The sequence below is a fragment of the Pipistrellus kuhlii genome, unplaced genomic scaffold, assembly GCF_014108245.1.
Source record: "Pipistrellus kuhlii isolate mPipKuh1 unplaced genomic scaffold, mPipKuh1.p scaffold_m20_p_9, whole genome shotgun sequence".
Classification (NCBI taxonomy): domain Eukaryota; kingdom Metazoa; phylum Chordata; class Mammalia; order Chiroptera; family Vespertilionidae; genus Pipistrellus; species Pipistrellus kuhlii.
In genome coordinates this window covers 3,024,598-3,042,008 of record NW_023425595.1, presented here as the reverse complement: position 1 = coordinate 3,042,008, position 17,411 = coordinate 3,024,598, and the positions used below count along the sequence as shown (strand labels likewise).

Sequence of the window (17,411 nt, the reverse complement as noted above, 5' to 3'; positions counted from 1 at the left end):
AATTATAGCTAGAGTAATTAATGTCTTGCCATATGCAATTTTACTCTTTCAATCACTGTATTGCACCTATTTATTACTGAGAAGATAATAATAACAATTATTATTATAACCATTATTTTTTAATATTTTTATTTATTTCAGAAAGGAAGAGAGAAATTAAAACATCCATGATGACAGAATCATGGATCAACTGCCTCCTGCACACCCCCAACTGGGGATCTAGCCCACTACCCGGGCATGTGAATCGAACTGTGACCTCCTGGTTCATATGTTGACAATCAACCACTGAGCCACACCGACCGACCTATAATCATTACTAAACCATACTAAGACTCACCAAATTCCTGAACTAGTCTTACTGCTATCCCAAGTACTTTACATGCATTAACTAATTTACTTTTTACAATAATACCTAAGAAAAATAGGTACTTTAGTTAGCCCCATTTTCCAGGTGAGAAAACTAAACACAGAGGTTGTGATAGGAGCTTTGTGGAAGTCGTACCTAACTTAGCTTCTGTCTGACTTCAAGATGGATGGAATTTGCAACAACTTCAAGCTGTTGCAAATGTCTGGGACAGAATCAGAGTGGCTTTATGGCAAGACTGAGACATTTTTTTTATTCACTGAAACCAAAACTCCAAAAGTTTTAACTCCACTTACCTCCACTCCAAGTGTCCTGCCTACCATCTGTCCTGTGCCCATAAGTCCTGAGTAAATTTAGTGGGCTAGACCGAACAGGCCTTGAATAAACTGAAGCTTAGTAAATGGTTTCCAAAGGCTAACCAAGCAATATCTGCATTACCTCAGTTGCAGATCAGATTTTATTCCTGGAAACACTGGTTTCCAAGCAGGTCAGAATTATCTTGGGAACTTGTTTAAAATGTTAATGTCCCAAGGCCAGCTCAGGGAAATTCTAACTCAGTAGGTATGTGATGGCCTTGGGGAAGCCATATTGTTACCAGGCACGCCAGGTGATTCTGAAGCAGGTGTCTACGAAGGCACAGACTGAGCTCTAGGCATGTGAAGTGCTGTGAATGAGTTTGTGTTTGTGGACTAGAGAGCAGACCCTAAGAAAGGCATCTTGGTGGGAACCTGAGGATGGAGGGACTGAGGGACAAAGTGCACAGAGGAAAGAATGGATGATGAAACAGTAAGGAAGAGACTCGACAGGCCAGTCCTGGATAAATTGCTGACTTTGAAAACAGTGCCCAGAGCTAAAGAAACAACCGATCTGAGGGCTGTGAGCTCTGTAGTCATTTCCTCCTCATTTAAAAACTGGTCCAACAATTACTGGGCATCATTTGGCTTCAGAACACTCACTGGAGCCATCAGCTTCTTCATGCACGTTGGTTTATGGCTTTGATTGTTTGCTTCAGCTCAGAAGCTTCCAGTGTGCCCTTTCTTTTCCATGCTGGGTCATTTTCAATGAGATAATCCATTAACATGGAAACCCAAGAACTGAAAAGCTTCAGCTTCTGCATGGGGGCTTCAGCTATGTTTTAAAAACAGGTGCAGGGAAGTAATGGCCCTAAAATATGTCATAAAACAAAGACTCTTTCCTTGCCCTAATTAAGTCTCATTCTAGTTCCAGAGATCAAAGTATAGGGTCAGCTAGAGCCCTGCTTGCCATATTTATTTCCCCTAACACCCTACCTTCTGGCCTCTGAATACACCCCATTTATAGCGGGAACTCCTGTTTCTCCCAGAGAGCTGAGTGCTCCCAGGCAACCTGTTACCTCTCTAATCCATTTGGCGCTGGTTCAAGTGTCTTCTCCAGGGGACTCTGTAGCTGGCCTTGCTTGCCAAAGAGCCTTGAAAACATTTTCTCTCCAGTCTACAAATTGTCCCCAAAGAGAAGGAAAATTGGATGGCATCCTAAACAGCGCGCGTGCGTGCGTGTGTGTGTGTGTGTGTGTGTGTGTGTGTGTGACATCTTTAAAAGGTGATGGTTGCTTTAGAAAGAATTAACCTCTTGGTTTATGAAGATAAATGCTTGCTGGCTTTATGCAAAGGTTCCTTTTGCTCAGTTACTTAAAATCTCAGGGAACAAGGAGCTGGCCCTTGAGATTCCCCCGCTGATCTGTGAGCCGTTATGACCACAGGCACAGCAGAAGCATGTAAAATGGAGGGAAAGCCAGGGTTTAAAGACATGACCTCCTGATGCCTGTGGAAGCAGCCCCTACACATGGCCAGTCTCCACCCCAGGGAAAGGAGAAGTGCGGTTATCTTCAGCAGCTCCTCAGGGAGGAGGGCAGTTGCTATGCTAATGTCCTAACGAATTCATTCAGCTACAACTTGCCTCTTTCAGGAGAAGATTCCTCTTGAAAAAATATTTTGCTTATAAAAATATCCACACTAGACTAGTGGGTTTGGCTCAGTGGCTGGAGCGTTGGCCTGCGAACTGAAAGGTCCCAGGTTCGATTCCGATCAAGGGCACATGCCCGGGTTGTGGGCTCAATCCCCAGTGGAGGACTTGCAGGTGCCAACCGATCAATGATTCTCTCTCATCAAGGATGCTTTTATCTCTCCCTCTCCCTTCCTCTCCGAAATCAATAAAAATATATTAAAAAACAAACAAAAAAAGAAAAATCCACACTTGGGTGACAGTAGCATGTGAGATGTTTTAGAAAGCCCCAGTAACTCAGACTTAACTCAGTAAGCATGGATGAGGAGAGGACACCGGTGTGTTTAGGGAAACAGAACATATAAGGGTTCCTGTGCTGGCAGGAATGGGGGAAGCTGGTTGACAGCGCCTACATGTGCATATTCACAATGTAATCCTCTCAGCAACCCCTGGAGGTAGGAGGGATCTCTCTAAGCCTTGGCTGGCACATCTGTAAAATGGGAACGAGTCACTGAGCAAGGTCATGCAGCTGGCAAGTGGCTGGATGAGCTCCATGTTTTATGTGATTGTGTATCTGACTCTCTTCTGCTCCTCACAGCTTCCCTATAGCCTGGGAAGGGCTTGCTTTAGGCACAGTTACAAAAACAAACCAACAAACAAAAACAAAACAAAAAAAACACACCAACCTCCCAAATCTGGCATAGGTGCTCTCTCCCTTACTCCAGATGGGAGCCCAGCCCAGGATTTCATTTTCCTCAGAGTCTTGCTCTCATAGTTATTTAAAAAATATATATTTTATTAATTTTTTTTTCAGAGAGGAAGGGAAAGGGATAGAGAGCTAGAAACATAGATGAGAGAGAAACATCAATCAGCTGCCTCCTGCACACCTCCCACTCGGGATGTGCCCACAGCCAAGGTACATGCCCTTGACCAGAATGGAACCTGGGACCTTTCAGTCCGCAGACCGACGCTCTATCCACTGAGCCAAACCGGTTACGGCTTGCTCTCATAATTCTTAATAAGTTTGCATCGTTCCCACAAACATTTTCATTTCAGTCAGACCGTGTTGCAGCCTGAGCAAGTTCAAGCTCCAACGGCCGCAAATTGGGCAAGAAAAATGAGATGTCGCCAAACATGTGACAAATACACTTGAAATGAGAGAGAACATGATCAGCTTACTGAAGATTGAGGACAGCAATTAATTGCTCCCAAATGCTCTATGAAGTAATAATTACAATAAAGATGTTAAAATGAGCTTATGTGGGATACATTGGTACCGAGTGTATCATCTGCTTATCTACAAAGAGCTACAGTTGCTCATTAAAGGGAAGTGGTTTGGCCTGGTAAGGGGGGAAAAACCCTAGTCATGCAGGTTACAGATCTGAGATTGTTCTCCTCTTTCTACTTTCATTGTCTTGGGCTGGTTATCTAACTTTGCCCAGCCTCAATTTCCTCATTTGCCAAATAGAAATAACGATACCTACATTTCAGGATTATGGTAAGAGTTAAATGAGGTGATGTGTGTGGAGGGCTCTGGTAGAGAGCCAGTGTTATTGCAAGAGTCAGTATGGAAAGGAATACTTTCAGACTTACAAATGATAAACCACATTTCTCTCAAGGTACTGTTTGACTCAGATGATTTTCTTGTTCTGTGCCCTCCCCGCCCCCCTTTCTTTCTCCCTCTTAAATAGATTTCCTGTCTTCCAAGGTGAAAACAAAGCAAACTTACAAACACCAGTTCATAATTTGTAAGTTTGTGTACTCTAGTGAACTTTCTGAGAAACTCAAAATTTGTCCCCAAGTTTCAAGGCAGGAGCTGTGGAAAGACAAGTCAAACAAGATTCACAAAGATGTAACTTGTGGCCTCTCAATGTTAAGATTGGTGCTTCCCTAAGTGATAGTAAAGCTTGTCTCCGCTATTCCTAAAACGTTGCCTGAGCAACGATGCTTGCTTTTGGATTTCTTATCAGCAGGAGCCACCAAATCCATGGGCCAGATTTTAGATGCTGCAGTTAGTCTGAAGTAATGTGTGGTATCTACTGAGTCTCATGGCCCCTTTTCAGCAAAACTCTGACCAAATGCAAAGTTGACATCAGGGTGCAGCAACATAGGAAGGCCCAGATGTAAGTTCTGAATCCCATAATGATTTCATCAGTGTTTTATTTTCCTTTCTGTTTTTCAGGTACTCCCCGCTGGGTATTGCCTGCTTAATCTGTGGGAAGATCATTGCCATCAAGGACTTAGAAGTGGTTGCTCGGCAACTGGGAATGTACATGGTCACAGTGATTGTGGGCCTTATCATCCATGGGGGCATCTTTCTCCCCTTGATTTACTTTCTAGTGACCAGGAAAAACCCTTTCACCTTTTTTGCTGGCATTTTCCAAGCTTGGATCACTGCCCTGGGCACCGCTTCCAGGTAGAGAACCCAGAAATCACCTTTCTTTCTCTCTGCTCACTATTTTACCCTCTTTGCCACTTCCTCATTTTCAAAATCCTTCCCAACACAAAGTTCAGTGAGAACACTTCACTTCTTAGTAAGGTATTTTTTGAAAAAGGTGAACACATTGTATTCTGGACTCTTGCTAGGAACTTCTGAGCTTTCTGATCAACATTTCTGCTTCTAGGCAAACTGTGCAGGAAACATGACTTCACATGAAATTTATCAGATGGATGCATGCTATCTATATGTATAAAAGCCTAAGTGACCATTACAACCCGTTAACCGGTCACTATGATGATGCACTGACCACCAGGAGGCAGATTCCCAATACAGGAGCTGCCCCCTGATGGTCAGTGTGCTCCCACAGCCAACCTCCTAAGGTCCCTCCCCTACCCTTGGCTTGCCTGCCCCCATTGGCCCAATCGCCAGCCAGGCTGAGGGACCCCACCCATGCACAAATTCATGCATCGTGCCTCTAAGTTAATCTTTAATGCCTAACTTGCCACATGTAGCATTTAGTTATTTTAAATGTTCTTCAAAGGGGTATAAAAGAGTGTTGTTCTATTTAAGAAATTCTGCCACCTGTGATTTGAAAAAAAAAAATGCTATCACAAAAGACAGATTATTGGAATAATTTTTCAAAAATAGGAAAATGAGCTCTTAGAGGATAAATGGTATGTTGGGTGAGAGTTTTCAAACAAACCAGAAATCAGTCCAGTCTTTGACCTTCCTGCTGAATTGATTTTGAGAAAATCAGGCTTGACATAGTCTTGACAATCTCCTTCACTCCTTCACCTCAGGAGCCAATGAGGACCCAGAGTTACTCAGAGAAAACAATTTAAAAAAAAATATATATATATATTATCTTGGACTGAATTTAACCAAAACAAACAAATAAGCACAGATACATAAGACATGCCTGGTGATTTATTCTTCCTGTCTGCAGTCACTGTTTGTATTTCCTTGGGTCACAAATTAAGACTAAGGTCATGAAGCAGGTGGCAGGGACGCTCAGCATTATCTCTGCAGCCACGTCAACAGGCCCTTGTTGCAGAGCCCGTGATGCCACACTGCCAGTGAGGTGGCCGCTCCGTGACATGGCGACTGAGCAGGCAGCCAGATTTTCCTTAAGTGACCTAACAGGCACATTGTGGTGACTGTCTTGGAAGCCAAAGTGTATTTCCATGTTGCAAATCAATGAGGATTCAGGACCAGTCGAATGTGGGGTTTCAGGAAAATCTGAAATCTACACAATCCTGGGCTCTAGATTCTGTATCATTTTCTAAGGTGAAAGGAAACACTTCAAATTTTTCTTTTTTCTTTGTGGGGGCCTTTACACTTTCTATGGCTATGTATCTCTATCCATAAAGATCCTCTCTCTTTGGAGAAAAAGTAAATCTTTTTTTTCCTCCTTCAAACATAAAAACAATTATGTTGAGTTTTTTATTTTTGCTTTCTGGTTATGAGCATGGTATGTGCTTCTTGTAAAAAGTTTAGACAATAAATAAATTTTTGAAGAAGACAATGAATATCACTGAAAGGTTAAAGTGGTAGTGCACAGGCAGTCTAAATAGCCATCTCAGATGGTGAATAAAGAAAAATTAAATTTATTTAAGGAAAATGGGTTAGAGGAATGAGGCTGTCCAAAAGGAAGGGCTACACAGCACTGAGCCAAAGGGCATTGGGGTCATGACTGTAGCAAAAATATACTTGGGACAGTGAAACAAGGAAGGGCATAGAAGAAGTAACAGCAGAGCCTGGGCTGGGCTGCTTTAGCTCACTGAGAAGCCAGAGAAAAGGAGGCCTTGGAGACAGGCTCATGGGGTTAACCCAGGACAAGCTGTCGCTGCCCAATGCTCCCCTGGTTGCAAGTCTTATGGAGTCCCATAGAGGTTAGGGGATACATACCTGTGGGGGAAGGAGAAGGGAGGAGGGAATGGCATGGGCATGCTCCGTGGAGGAAGAAGCAAACTGGGTCCTTTGTCCTGAGAATATTTATCTCTTTCTTGCAGGTGGGAATCTTAGGGGAGGCCTCAGGGGAGTGTCTCAATAGAAGATTCACCAGCTTTCCAGCTGTGGTCTTTCAGGGTCCAGGTCTCTACTGGTTGTTCAGTGTCAGGGCAGGGGATCATAAGTCAATGCAGCTGGTCCTGAGGCAGCCACACTGTCTAGTTTTGCTACTTTTCTGGGCCTGGAGCTGAAATACAACTGAGGCCTAGATGTTATCTTTAGGGAGGAAAAGGTCAAGGGATCTAAACCGCCTGACCAGTGAGTGATATGCTCAGGGAGCATAGGTTACTCTGGAGGCAAGGTTCTTGTTTTCCTAGTTTTGCCTTTTCGTAGGCATTTGGGGCTTTCTGCCCTGGTGAGTTTCTGTCCCTGGAGCATCATCCTTGCTCCGCTCACGTCTATCTAACAATCACCAGTGATCCCACCACCAGTGATCATTGATGGTTGGTAACCTTTTAGTTAATCTTTGCATTTAGTTACATAGCTTTTTGGTTCTTACTATACATAGATATGTAGTCTGCTATTTTTCCTGGCCAACACATCATAAAAATTACTCCTACCCTATAATATAGATCTCTCCAGTATGTAAAAAAAAACCCTACATAACAGTACTCTGTATGTACCACACTCCCACCCCCATCACACTCCTTGATGTACATTGGAAGCATGTCCGTTAAGCTGGACGGTGACAAGCATCCTGGTAACTACATCTCCACAAGGATGTCCAAGGACCCTCTCAGGATAAATTTCTAGAAGTGAGATTTCTGAGTGCAATTATCAGCATGTTGGTGGCTTAACACATATTGCCAGATTGCTAGTCAGGAAAGTGTGTTGGTTGAAGTCCCGCTACATGGGTGTGAGAGGATTGCCTTTCACCGCCTCCTCAACCGCACCGGCGGGTATCAGTGACCTCAGTAATTTCCAGTCTCATTGTGAAAAGTGATCTCATTGGGCTTGCATTTCTTTGATTACAAGTAAGAGAAGCATCTTTCTGTGTTCTTATTGACCATTCCGCCCTCCACTCAACACTCTGTGAATTGCTTGTGATCTTAATTTCCCGTTGGGGTATTCATCCTTTTCTGGTTGTTTTTCAACTCTCTTCGTGTGTCAGAATATGAACCTGTGACAAATGAGGTCTCCCTCTACTTTACATTTATCTTTAAATTTTACAACACTTTCTGCCTACAGAAGTTTTTAATTCATGTGTCTGAGCGGTCAGTATTTTGCTTTAGTATTTAGAACTTCATCTTTGCTTAGGAACATCTCCACAAAAGATTATAAAGCATTACTTTATGTCTTGTTCCCATACATTTGTGGTTTTGGTCTTTAGACTGTCTCAAAAATATTACAATTATTCTTTCTTTGAATGACTAGACATTTAACCCAGTACCTTTACAAGACAAGCTCAATCTTAAAGGTGTGTTTGTCTTTAAATCAGACAAATGTTTGGGTTATTTGACCAAAGCCACACAAATGTGTGACCCTTTTCTCCTCCTTACCCTGAATTTCATTTGAAAAAAGAAAAAGAAACCAGTGTGGTTTTAATCTTCAGTTAAAATGTGGATGTGGAATTTTTTTTTTTTTTTTTTTTTTTGAGAAAAAACTTTTTAAGTCAACATGACAGGAGTCACCTACTAAGAAGCCTCTTTGCCTTCATGGCCAGAGGGGAAAATACAAAGCTGCAGGACAGCCAGCTAAATATCCTTCCGCCCCTGGGACCTTGGTCTGAATGGGGATGTGGAAGGGGCTGACCTGCTTTTCTCAGTGAGCACAGAGGCTGGTGTCAGGGAGGCGGACGGAGGGGGAATGGCCTGGGACACACCTCTCTGCCTCCCTCCAACTCCAGTGCACACTGTTAAAATTAACCTTGGGGGGAAAACTCTCAAGTATCTGATAGTTATTATTGGCAACAGTTGAAGACTGTCATCAGCCATTCAGACAAGAACCCAAAAAACCATGTGTGGATGTGGAAGGACAGAAAGAGTTAAAATGCTCAGGACTCAGATTGACTTGTTTGGGTATATATATGGATTGTTAAGGCACAGAGCCTGTCCCATATAGAAAGGGAGCATACTTTATCAGTATTTTCCCTAATCTGCTTAATTACCGAAGGACCCCTTGGATGCCATTGTGGGAACATGGATGAAATAATACAAATTAATGTATTCCAGTCCTCCTACAAGTGTCCATAGAGTCACACCATTGGTCATTCTGGCTGCCAGCCATGACTGGGCAGCAATTTCAGACCAGTCGTGGTGTCCTGGCGACCTTTCAAAGGAGTCCCAGAAAGGGTGGAGGGGGAAGGTGCAGGTGAGAAAGGGATGCTAACTTCTCATGAAAGCAGTGGGGACAGCAAGCCAGGTACCAGGTTCCATGACATCCCCACCTGTGAGTGAAGCCAGATCCCAACTTCTCTCCCTGGGTTTATTTCTTCTTCCTACCTAAGGCCAAGGAGGGGGCCCGAGACAGACTTCTAACCTGAACTCACAAAGGACATTCCAGTCAGATGACTCAGGCTTCTCTAGGTTGGTGTTGGTAGCTTGTGGGTCAGTGGTTTGATAAAATGCAGGTTTAGGTGACCTGAGTTTTACAGCTTTCACTTCCTTGGTTTGGAGTGGGCCCGGGAACCTGCATTTCAGGTAGGTTCTCTGAAGGTGATGGTCCTCTTCCATTCTCTGAGAAACTGAGACTTCAGCAGGCAACTGTGCAGCTTGGCTGGAGCCCTAATTCTAAATAGTAAAAGGAGGAACCATGACTAAGGATGTAAATGCAGGAGAGAAAAACACACACACACACAAAAAAAAAAAAAAAAAAAAAAAAAAAGAGAGAGAGAATAGGCTCTTCCAACATGGCTCAGTGGCTAAGCATCAACCTATGAACCATGAGATCACAGTTCAATTCCCTGAGGGGGAACATGCCTGGGGGTGTGGGGCATGCAGGAGGCAGCCAATCTACAATATGATTCTCTCTCAACATTGATGTTCCTATCTCTTTATCCCTCTTCCTTCCTCTGAAATCAATAAAAACATATTTAAAAAAAACAAACAAACACATGATAGAATAGACCACAAAGCACTCTGGTGGCACTTGAAGTATTCTGCATTGCTTTTCATGATGTCCTACCCTCCCAGGCACCTCTACTCACATGGAAACAATGTCCTGGCCTTCAGTAAACCTTATCCTACAGGTCTCTTGTTTTAGAAGATGCATGACCTTGTCAGGCATTCTGACCTTAGAGCTGGGTCATGTGGTCATGAAATCCCATGACGTGTGGGAGGAGGGGGGATGAAGTCACTCCATAGTGGGTCTTTGATGAGCTACAAAGTACATGCTTTTCTGCCTTATGTCGATGCAGAGACTGTAGAGTTGGCCATTTATCAGGGAGTTGGAATGCCTGTGAGGGTCCCCCGTGAGTTGTTAGGAGCCTGGGTTCAGGCTGAATGGTGCTGAATGTGTGTGTCCAGCCTTTGCAAAATTAGCAGGCACAGCTCAGGGCAGTTCCCAGGAGCTGGACGCAACCCATATAGTCATCTTCTTGGAATCAGTGCCTCTAACATGAAATTATGGGTCATTCAATAATTCTTCATTCCATTTCACAGTTGACAGCTGATTCTTTTCTGACCTTTTTTCCTCCATCCATTCCAATTAAATTAGGCTTCCAAGATGGAAATAGTGACCAAAGGAAAAAAGAGAACTTACAGCTCTGAGTAGATCTCAAAAACCTGAAACAATGAAAATATTTTGCTGCCTATTAGCATGTTAATAAGAGTGAATTTGAGCCTTCAAATTTCTTGTTTTCAATTTGGCTCCAGACACTGCTTTTTTGCATGTCGCATTGCTCAACTGAAACAGAAGAACAAAGATGTGGTGGTGGCATTCCAGTTTCTTTGTTCTGCTTCTCTACAGTGAACCTAACTCTTCCCTCTCCCTCTCCCTCCTTTTCCCCCTCCTTCTCTCTCTCTGTCCCTCAGTGCTGGAACTTTGCCTGTCACCTTCCGTTGCCTGGAAGACAACCTGGGGATTGATAAGCGTGTGACCAGATTTGTCCTCCCTGTTGGAGCAACCATTAACATGGACGGCACAGCCCTGTATGAAGCAGTGGCTGCCATCTTTATTGCCCAGATGAATGGTGTTGTCCTGGATGGAGGCCAGATTGTGACCGTGAGGTGAGTGAGTTGGATGGGGTGAAGCCCTGAAACAACCTTCTTACCTTGTCCCCTCCCACACTAAATTGGTTTGATAGGGGCCACTTGAATTTCAGTTCTCCTGGCAGGAGAATGATGAAGGAAATAACAGAGGAGAGGAATGATTGGCTGTCTCAGAGGGAAAACATTGTGGCAGGGGAGAAGCAGGCTCATACCAATGCCTTCTGCTTGTGTTGGGCATATGAGATTGCTTTGGAAACTTGATATTATTTGAATTTTAACATGTTATTACTGTTATTGATACTACATGATGTCGCAAGGCAGTTATTCCCTATGCTCGTTTAATAGATGAGGAAGTGCAGGCTTTGAGGGGCTTGGACATCTGTCCAAGGCTACGTCATTAGTAATGAGTTAGCAGGGCTGTGTCTGGGGCCAACGCTATCTGACTCTAGATCCAGTTTGTCTTTCATTAAAACATGCTTCCTTCAGCATTCCAGGTGGTGATGGATGAAATGATGAAATACTGCAAGGAAGAGATTCCTCAGTCAACATAAAACATTTAATTACAAATAAATAGCAAGTAGTTTTGTTTTTAATAAAGCTATTTTTACCATATGTATCATTTAAAATTTTTAGAAAGAATACTTTCTCAAGAGGTCATTAAAAACACATGGCTTCTTCATAAACTTAAAGATCACACCTACTTGCCTATCTTAATTTATCCAATTCTCACAACTACCCTGTCAGCTCAGGCAGCTAGAATAAAATACCATAGACTAGATGGCTAAACAATAGAATTTATTTCTCATAGTTCTTGTGTCTGGAAGTTCAAGATCAAGTTGCTGGCAAATTCAGCTCCTGATGAATGCCCTCTTCCTGACTTGCATATGACCTTCTTCTCACTGTTTTTGCTCACATGGTCTGTTCTTCGTGTATGGACAGAAATAGCTGACCTCATAAGTTTCTTCTTATAAGGGCACTAATTTCATCATGAGGGCTCCACCCTCATGACCTACCGTATTTTTCGGACCATAAGACGCACTTTTTCCCCCCCAGAAGTGGGGGGAAAAAGTCCCTGCGTCTTATGGTCCAAATATAGCCTACACATATACTTTTAAAAAAAAGTTTTTTTACTTGCCCGGCTCTGTGTGGTCTCTGTGTGCTTGCCCGACTCTAAAATGGTTCTAAATGCTGCTGTTTACTTTACAGGGTTGATTACATGTGTTTATGACTGTGATGTTGGGTTTTAATGCACATAAAATATTTTAGGACACTATTTGTTTCAGAATCTTTTTTTCTTCATTTCCCTTCTCTAAAAACTGGTGCGTCTTATGGTCCGAAAAATACGGTAATTACCCCCCAAAGCCCATCACATTGGAGAGTGGGGCTTCAACAAATGGATTTTGGGAGACATGACTCATTTTATAGCAGCACTATAGAGGTGCCTCAGTTTTCCCATCTGTATAATTGGAACAATCATCACATAGTCTAGGGGTGTTGAGAGCATTGTGTCTTGTACATAGTCACCTGTCAATAAATGTTAGCTACCGGAATTATTACTGTTATTGATACTACATGAAATATAATACTCTCAGAACACGAAAGAAAAATATGACAGCGACATGGTGAGGGAAGTATCAGATCAGATTATCTTTTAGATCATATCCTAACTGCATGTGAGACTGCCAGGCTCCCTTGTTTAAAACTCAAAGATGAAAAGGGTGCCTTAGTGAAGCCCTTTCTTTTAGTGAGCCAAGCAAAGATGATTTCTGGCCCTGGAGTTTCTTGGCCTTAAAGACAACTACACTGCCCATCAAGTTCACACCATTAAAAGAGATCATAGAGATGGGAGAATGGACCAGTGACCAAGTGGGTGGGATTCATTAATTCAGAATTTTTAATGTGGGGAGGAATCAAGGGACAGCAGGAATAGAATGGCATTGGAATCAGGCAAGTGTTCAAATCCCAACAGACCATGTTTGACTGTGGGATTCTACGTTTCTTTACCCATTGACCCATGATTTCCTCACGGAAAGCAAGTACTACCATATGAACATTGCAGAGCTATCTTGAGGTTCTGCTAATGTGTGTGCAGTACCTTGCACAGCATCCAAGAACTAGCCCTAGAGACATGAGCCAGGGAGGGGAAGGACAGGAAAAGGGACGAAGGAATGGAGAGGAGATCACTGCTCAGGGAGCTTCTGCAGGACTTAGAATGGCATGGACACTCAGCCCATAAGGACATTATTGAGGTGGAGGAGCTGAGGGGGACCAGCTGCCAGGAAGCATTCTCTTTGTAGAATTTGTCACACACAACCAAGCTATAACTAGACAATGTGGCCATAGTGCAAAGGCATGTGTAAGAGTGACTCATAACAGAAGCAGCTGGGATTGTAAAGTAAACGGCTGAGGTCAAGGTCATTGGAACTTGGGAAGTTCCCTTCCCTGGTGCTTTATTCATGTCAGGGAAGTGGCTGAGAATTCCCACCTTCCAGCTCTTGGGGTTTAAGGGAAGTTTTCATTACAAAGCATCCTCACCCTGTGCAGATCTTTCAGTAAGAATAATATTGGACCGTTATTGTGGGTTACAATGGTATCTTCTAAGTGCTTTTTATTTATTAGCTTCTAAGGACCCCATGCATGAGACCCCATTATTATCTCCTTTTCACAGATAAGGAATTCAAAACACAAAGAGTTTAAGTTGCCTAAAGTCATGTGGTGAATAAATGGCAGAGTTGGGATGTGAACCCAGGTTGTTCAACTTCAGAACCTTGAATGATGATCACTGCACATTGCTACTCCCTGTGACCCAGATGGATCCAGGGAAAATGGAGTTCTCTAAACCCTGACACCAAGACCATATTGGTGGGGCAGGGAAGAGCACAGATGAGTCTTGTAGATCCCTCCAAGGGAAGGTGTCTTAACTGTAACAGGCCTAAGTGTGGAAGGAGGAAAATATGGAAAGATAAGGCTAACCACAAAATGTCCCAGGGCTTTCCTTTCCTCATAGTGAGATTAGATAAATTCAGGTCCCTCCCAACTGGAAGACCCCAGGATTCTGTGCTTGGTTATATTATACTCGTGGTCTACACTTGGTTACCCCAGTTTAGGAGCCTGGCGGGGCCCTCTAGAAACTCTAGAATTTTATGACTGCAAAGAAATCAGCACCTTTTTCTTTCAAGCACCCACAAAAGCAAGTTGGGAATCTGTATTTTCAGAAGTATCCTTCCATTTAGAAAGGACAGCTTTTATAAATAGCATCTAGAAAGGAGGAGACAGTCACTGCCCTTTGCTGGACCACAGAGGCCCCTGGTGTTTCCAAAGGGAGCATGAAACCTAGATGAACCCCTTCCAGAGATAACTTCAAAATGGTGCTCGGTGTGCCCTTGGCATTGCTTGGAAAGCAAATGACAAGGTGCCCCCCAAAAAAACAACCTTCCGTTATTTCATTATCATTTGTTGGCATCCTCTGTCTGATGGATTTTCCAGTCCATGATGAACCGTCCAGGCATCTGAAGCTTAATGTCATTTGGAATCTATTGATTTGTTCCCCTGATGTCCACTGGGTCTGGATATTTTCTATTCTGAGTTCTCATGTTAACATTGGCAATGGTCTTCTCAGATTCTTGCCACATAGTCCAGAAGTCTCAAAGAGACATAAAGGCGTAAGCAGAATGCAGTGTGTTCCTGTGGGAGCATCAAAGTGACTTGTTTTTCTTCTTTAATATTTCATTAACTGATTTTAGAGCCACATTTATTTTATTTTAGCCTATGATAACTAGGCTACTGGAATATCATGATGGGGATAAGGCTCCAATTCATGAATATATATGTTTCCATTGCAGTTAAGCAGAATCCAAATAGACCCAAATTCCTGGGTCTTGGAACTCTACATTTTTCTATTTCTTGGGAAGAAAAGGGAATTTATGATTGCTAGGAACATGAAAGCTTAAAACTACCAGAGAAGATTTTGCCAAGGCCATTTTCTCTTCCTGTGACCTGACCTTTTCTGTCCTCACAGCCTCACGGCCACACTGGCAAGCGTCGGTGCAGCCAGTATCCCCAGTGCTGGACTGGTCACCATGCTCCTCATTCTGACAGCTGTGGGCCTGCCAACGGAGGACATCAGCCTGCTGGTGGCTGTGGACTGGCTGCTGTAAGTGTTTGCGCATGGGGTTCTGCTGGGGACAGGAATACTGCCTCCAAGGGTGAACTAGATGCAAGGTTGCAGCCAAGAGCTTAGCTGATCCTTTTTGCAACTCCCTCTAACATTTACTGAGTGCTGATTTGGGAACCAAAGGGGTGGGGGTGAGGGGGTAGGAGGAAATAGAATCTTTGAGAGCCTCACAGTCTAGTGGAGGAATCAGATAAAAATTATAATACAAGGTTAGAAACTTAACAATAAGGAACCAAATACTGTGACACACAGAGGATCTCAACCCATTATGTTGAGTGAATGAAGCACAAAAGAGTATACACTGTATGACTCCATTTAGATGATGATCTATGAAAGGCATTATACCTTGCAATGGAAAGAGATCAGTGGTTGCCTGAGCCCAGGGGTAGGGACTAGAGCAGTGGTCGGCAAACTCATTAATCAACAGAGCCAAATATCAACAGTACAACAATTGAAATTTCTTTTGAGAGCCACATTTTTTAAACTTAAACTTCTTCTAATGCCACTTCTTCAAAATAAACTCGCCCAGGCTGTGGTATTTTGTGGAAGAGCCACACTCAAGGGGCCAAAGAGCCACATGTGGCTTGCGAGCCGCAGTTTGCCGACCACTGGGCTAGAGGATTAACTGGGAAACGGCTCAAGGAAATCTTTAAGAGTAAAGAGTGTTCCCTTTGCATAGGTGTATATAGATGTCTACATTTGTCCAACCATACATTGAAAATTTACATGTATTATATGTAAATTACTCTTCAATAGTGTAGATTAAAAGGATAATGATAAAGGTGCCATCCCAATCTTGAATGGGAAGGCAGAGTGGAGAAATCAGGAAACAAGAAGCATAGCTACTGAATTTGAGTGCTCACTAGGTGTCAGCTATTCCAGTGAGTGCTTTACATCTTCCTCTGACAACTGAAAGTTTGGTGGTATTACTCCCAAATTGTAGATGAGGAAGCTGAGGTTTAGGGTGGTAATGTGACTTAGAAATGAACAGAGATTTGACCCTAGAGCTGCTTGGTTTTGGAGGCAACCACATTCATAATTATGACCATAAGTTTATAATGGTGGTGATAGTTGAGCTGAATCATAACTAGTAGGTAGAAGTTGCCCAGATATAGATAGATGGAAGTGGAAACATGACATTCCAACCAGGGCAGCCCATACAAAGTAACTGAGGCATTGTGGGGACCAATGAGTTTAATATTGTTGGAGCACAAAGTGTGAGGCAGGAAGTGTCAAAAAGTCAAGCAAGATGGACAGCCTGAAAGGTCACAAAGAAAAGCTTGAACTTGACTGCACACATAGCCCAGCGCCTTTCTCAGTGAAGGACATTTTCCTAGTGTAGGACATGCCCTGCACGTTCACAAAGGAGGGCCAGTCTAGCCATGTGGTCCCCAATAAGGAGATGTAATCAATCCTTGCTAAGGGTGCATTAGGGTTTTGATGTTCTGTGGGCTGTACACAAATGCCTCCTGTCCAGTCTTGGAGCTGAATGACGAGCTGCCATTGACTTCAATGTCGGAGTGGCAAGGACTGGCACCGAGGTCCACAACCACAGAACACATTTTAAAAACTGCTCTGCATGCCAGTGGCAGTTCTTCTGACATGGACTGGCATTGATTTTAAGAGCCAGAAGCCACATTTTATGGACTTGAGTTTCTGCAGTGCTAAAATAAGTTCCTCCCTGCTATACTTTAAAGAGAGAACCATGCACATGGCTGAAGGACATTGGGGAAAAGTATTATAGAAGACAGCCTGGTCTCTCCATAAAACTTGCCTGCCATTGAAGTTTAGGTTAAAATGAGAAGTGGCTTCCTGGACATATTCTCCTTCACTCAGGAGATTTGTAAGGAAAGTTATGGATCTTCCTGACTCATTCTTTTGTCAGCAGAGAAATTCTCTGGAAATGCCTTTAGAGGGAAGGTGAAGGGCGTGTGAAATAAACTTTTATCTGTCTCTGCCCATCTTTCTCAGGTGGTGGTGGTGGTGGTGAGAGGAGGGGCCTCATGCTAGCTTGGTTATTCTTCTGGTTCTGTCACAGCCACTTTCTCATGACATTTGCAGTCAAGGCAGCCCTGGGCAGCTGAGGCTCAGTGGTGGGTATGGTTGGAAGGACTGAGGGAGAATAGGATTGAAGGAGACAAAGGCGTGGGGTAGGATTTGGAGAGGAAGACAAAGGGAAAATAACAACATGGGCAATGGTTTGGGGACAGACACAGTAGGAGTTCAATAGATGCAACCACAAAATTGCTGCATAACAATCAGAGCCCTTTGTACACAAGAATCTTGCCTGGGGCA

At 43.3% G+C, this 17,411-nt stretch overlaps 1 protein-coding gene across 2 annotated transcripts in view; it reads left to right on the top strand.

Annotated features, from left to right (window-relative positions):
* The window catches only part of SLC1A2 (solute carrier family 1 member 2), a 120,874-nt gene that overhangs the window by 84,404 nt on the left and 19,059 nt on the right, over positions 1-17,411 (top strand). For both annotated transcript variants that reach the window (XM_036428466.2, XM_036428467.2), the window contains exons 7-9: positions 4,527-4,760; positions 10,766-10,960; positions 14,961-15,095. In XM_036428466.2, coding sequence (XP_036284359.1) covers positions 4,527-4,760; positions 10,766-10,960; positions 14,961-15,095 — 564 coding nt within the window. The remainder of the gene's footprint in view (positions 1-4,526; positions 4,761-10,765; positions 10,961-14,960; positions 15,096-17,411) is intronic.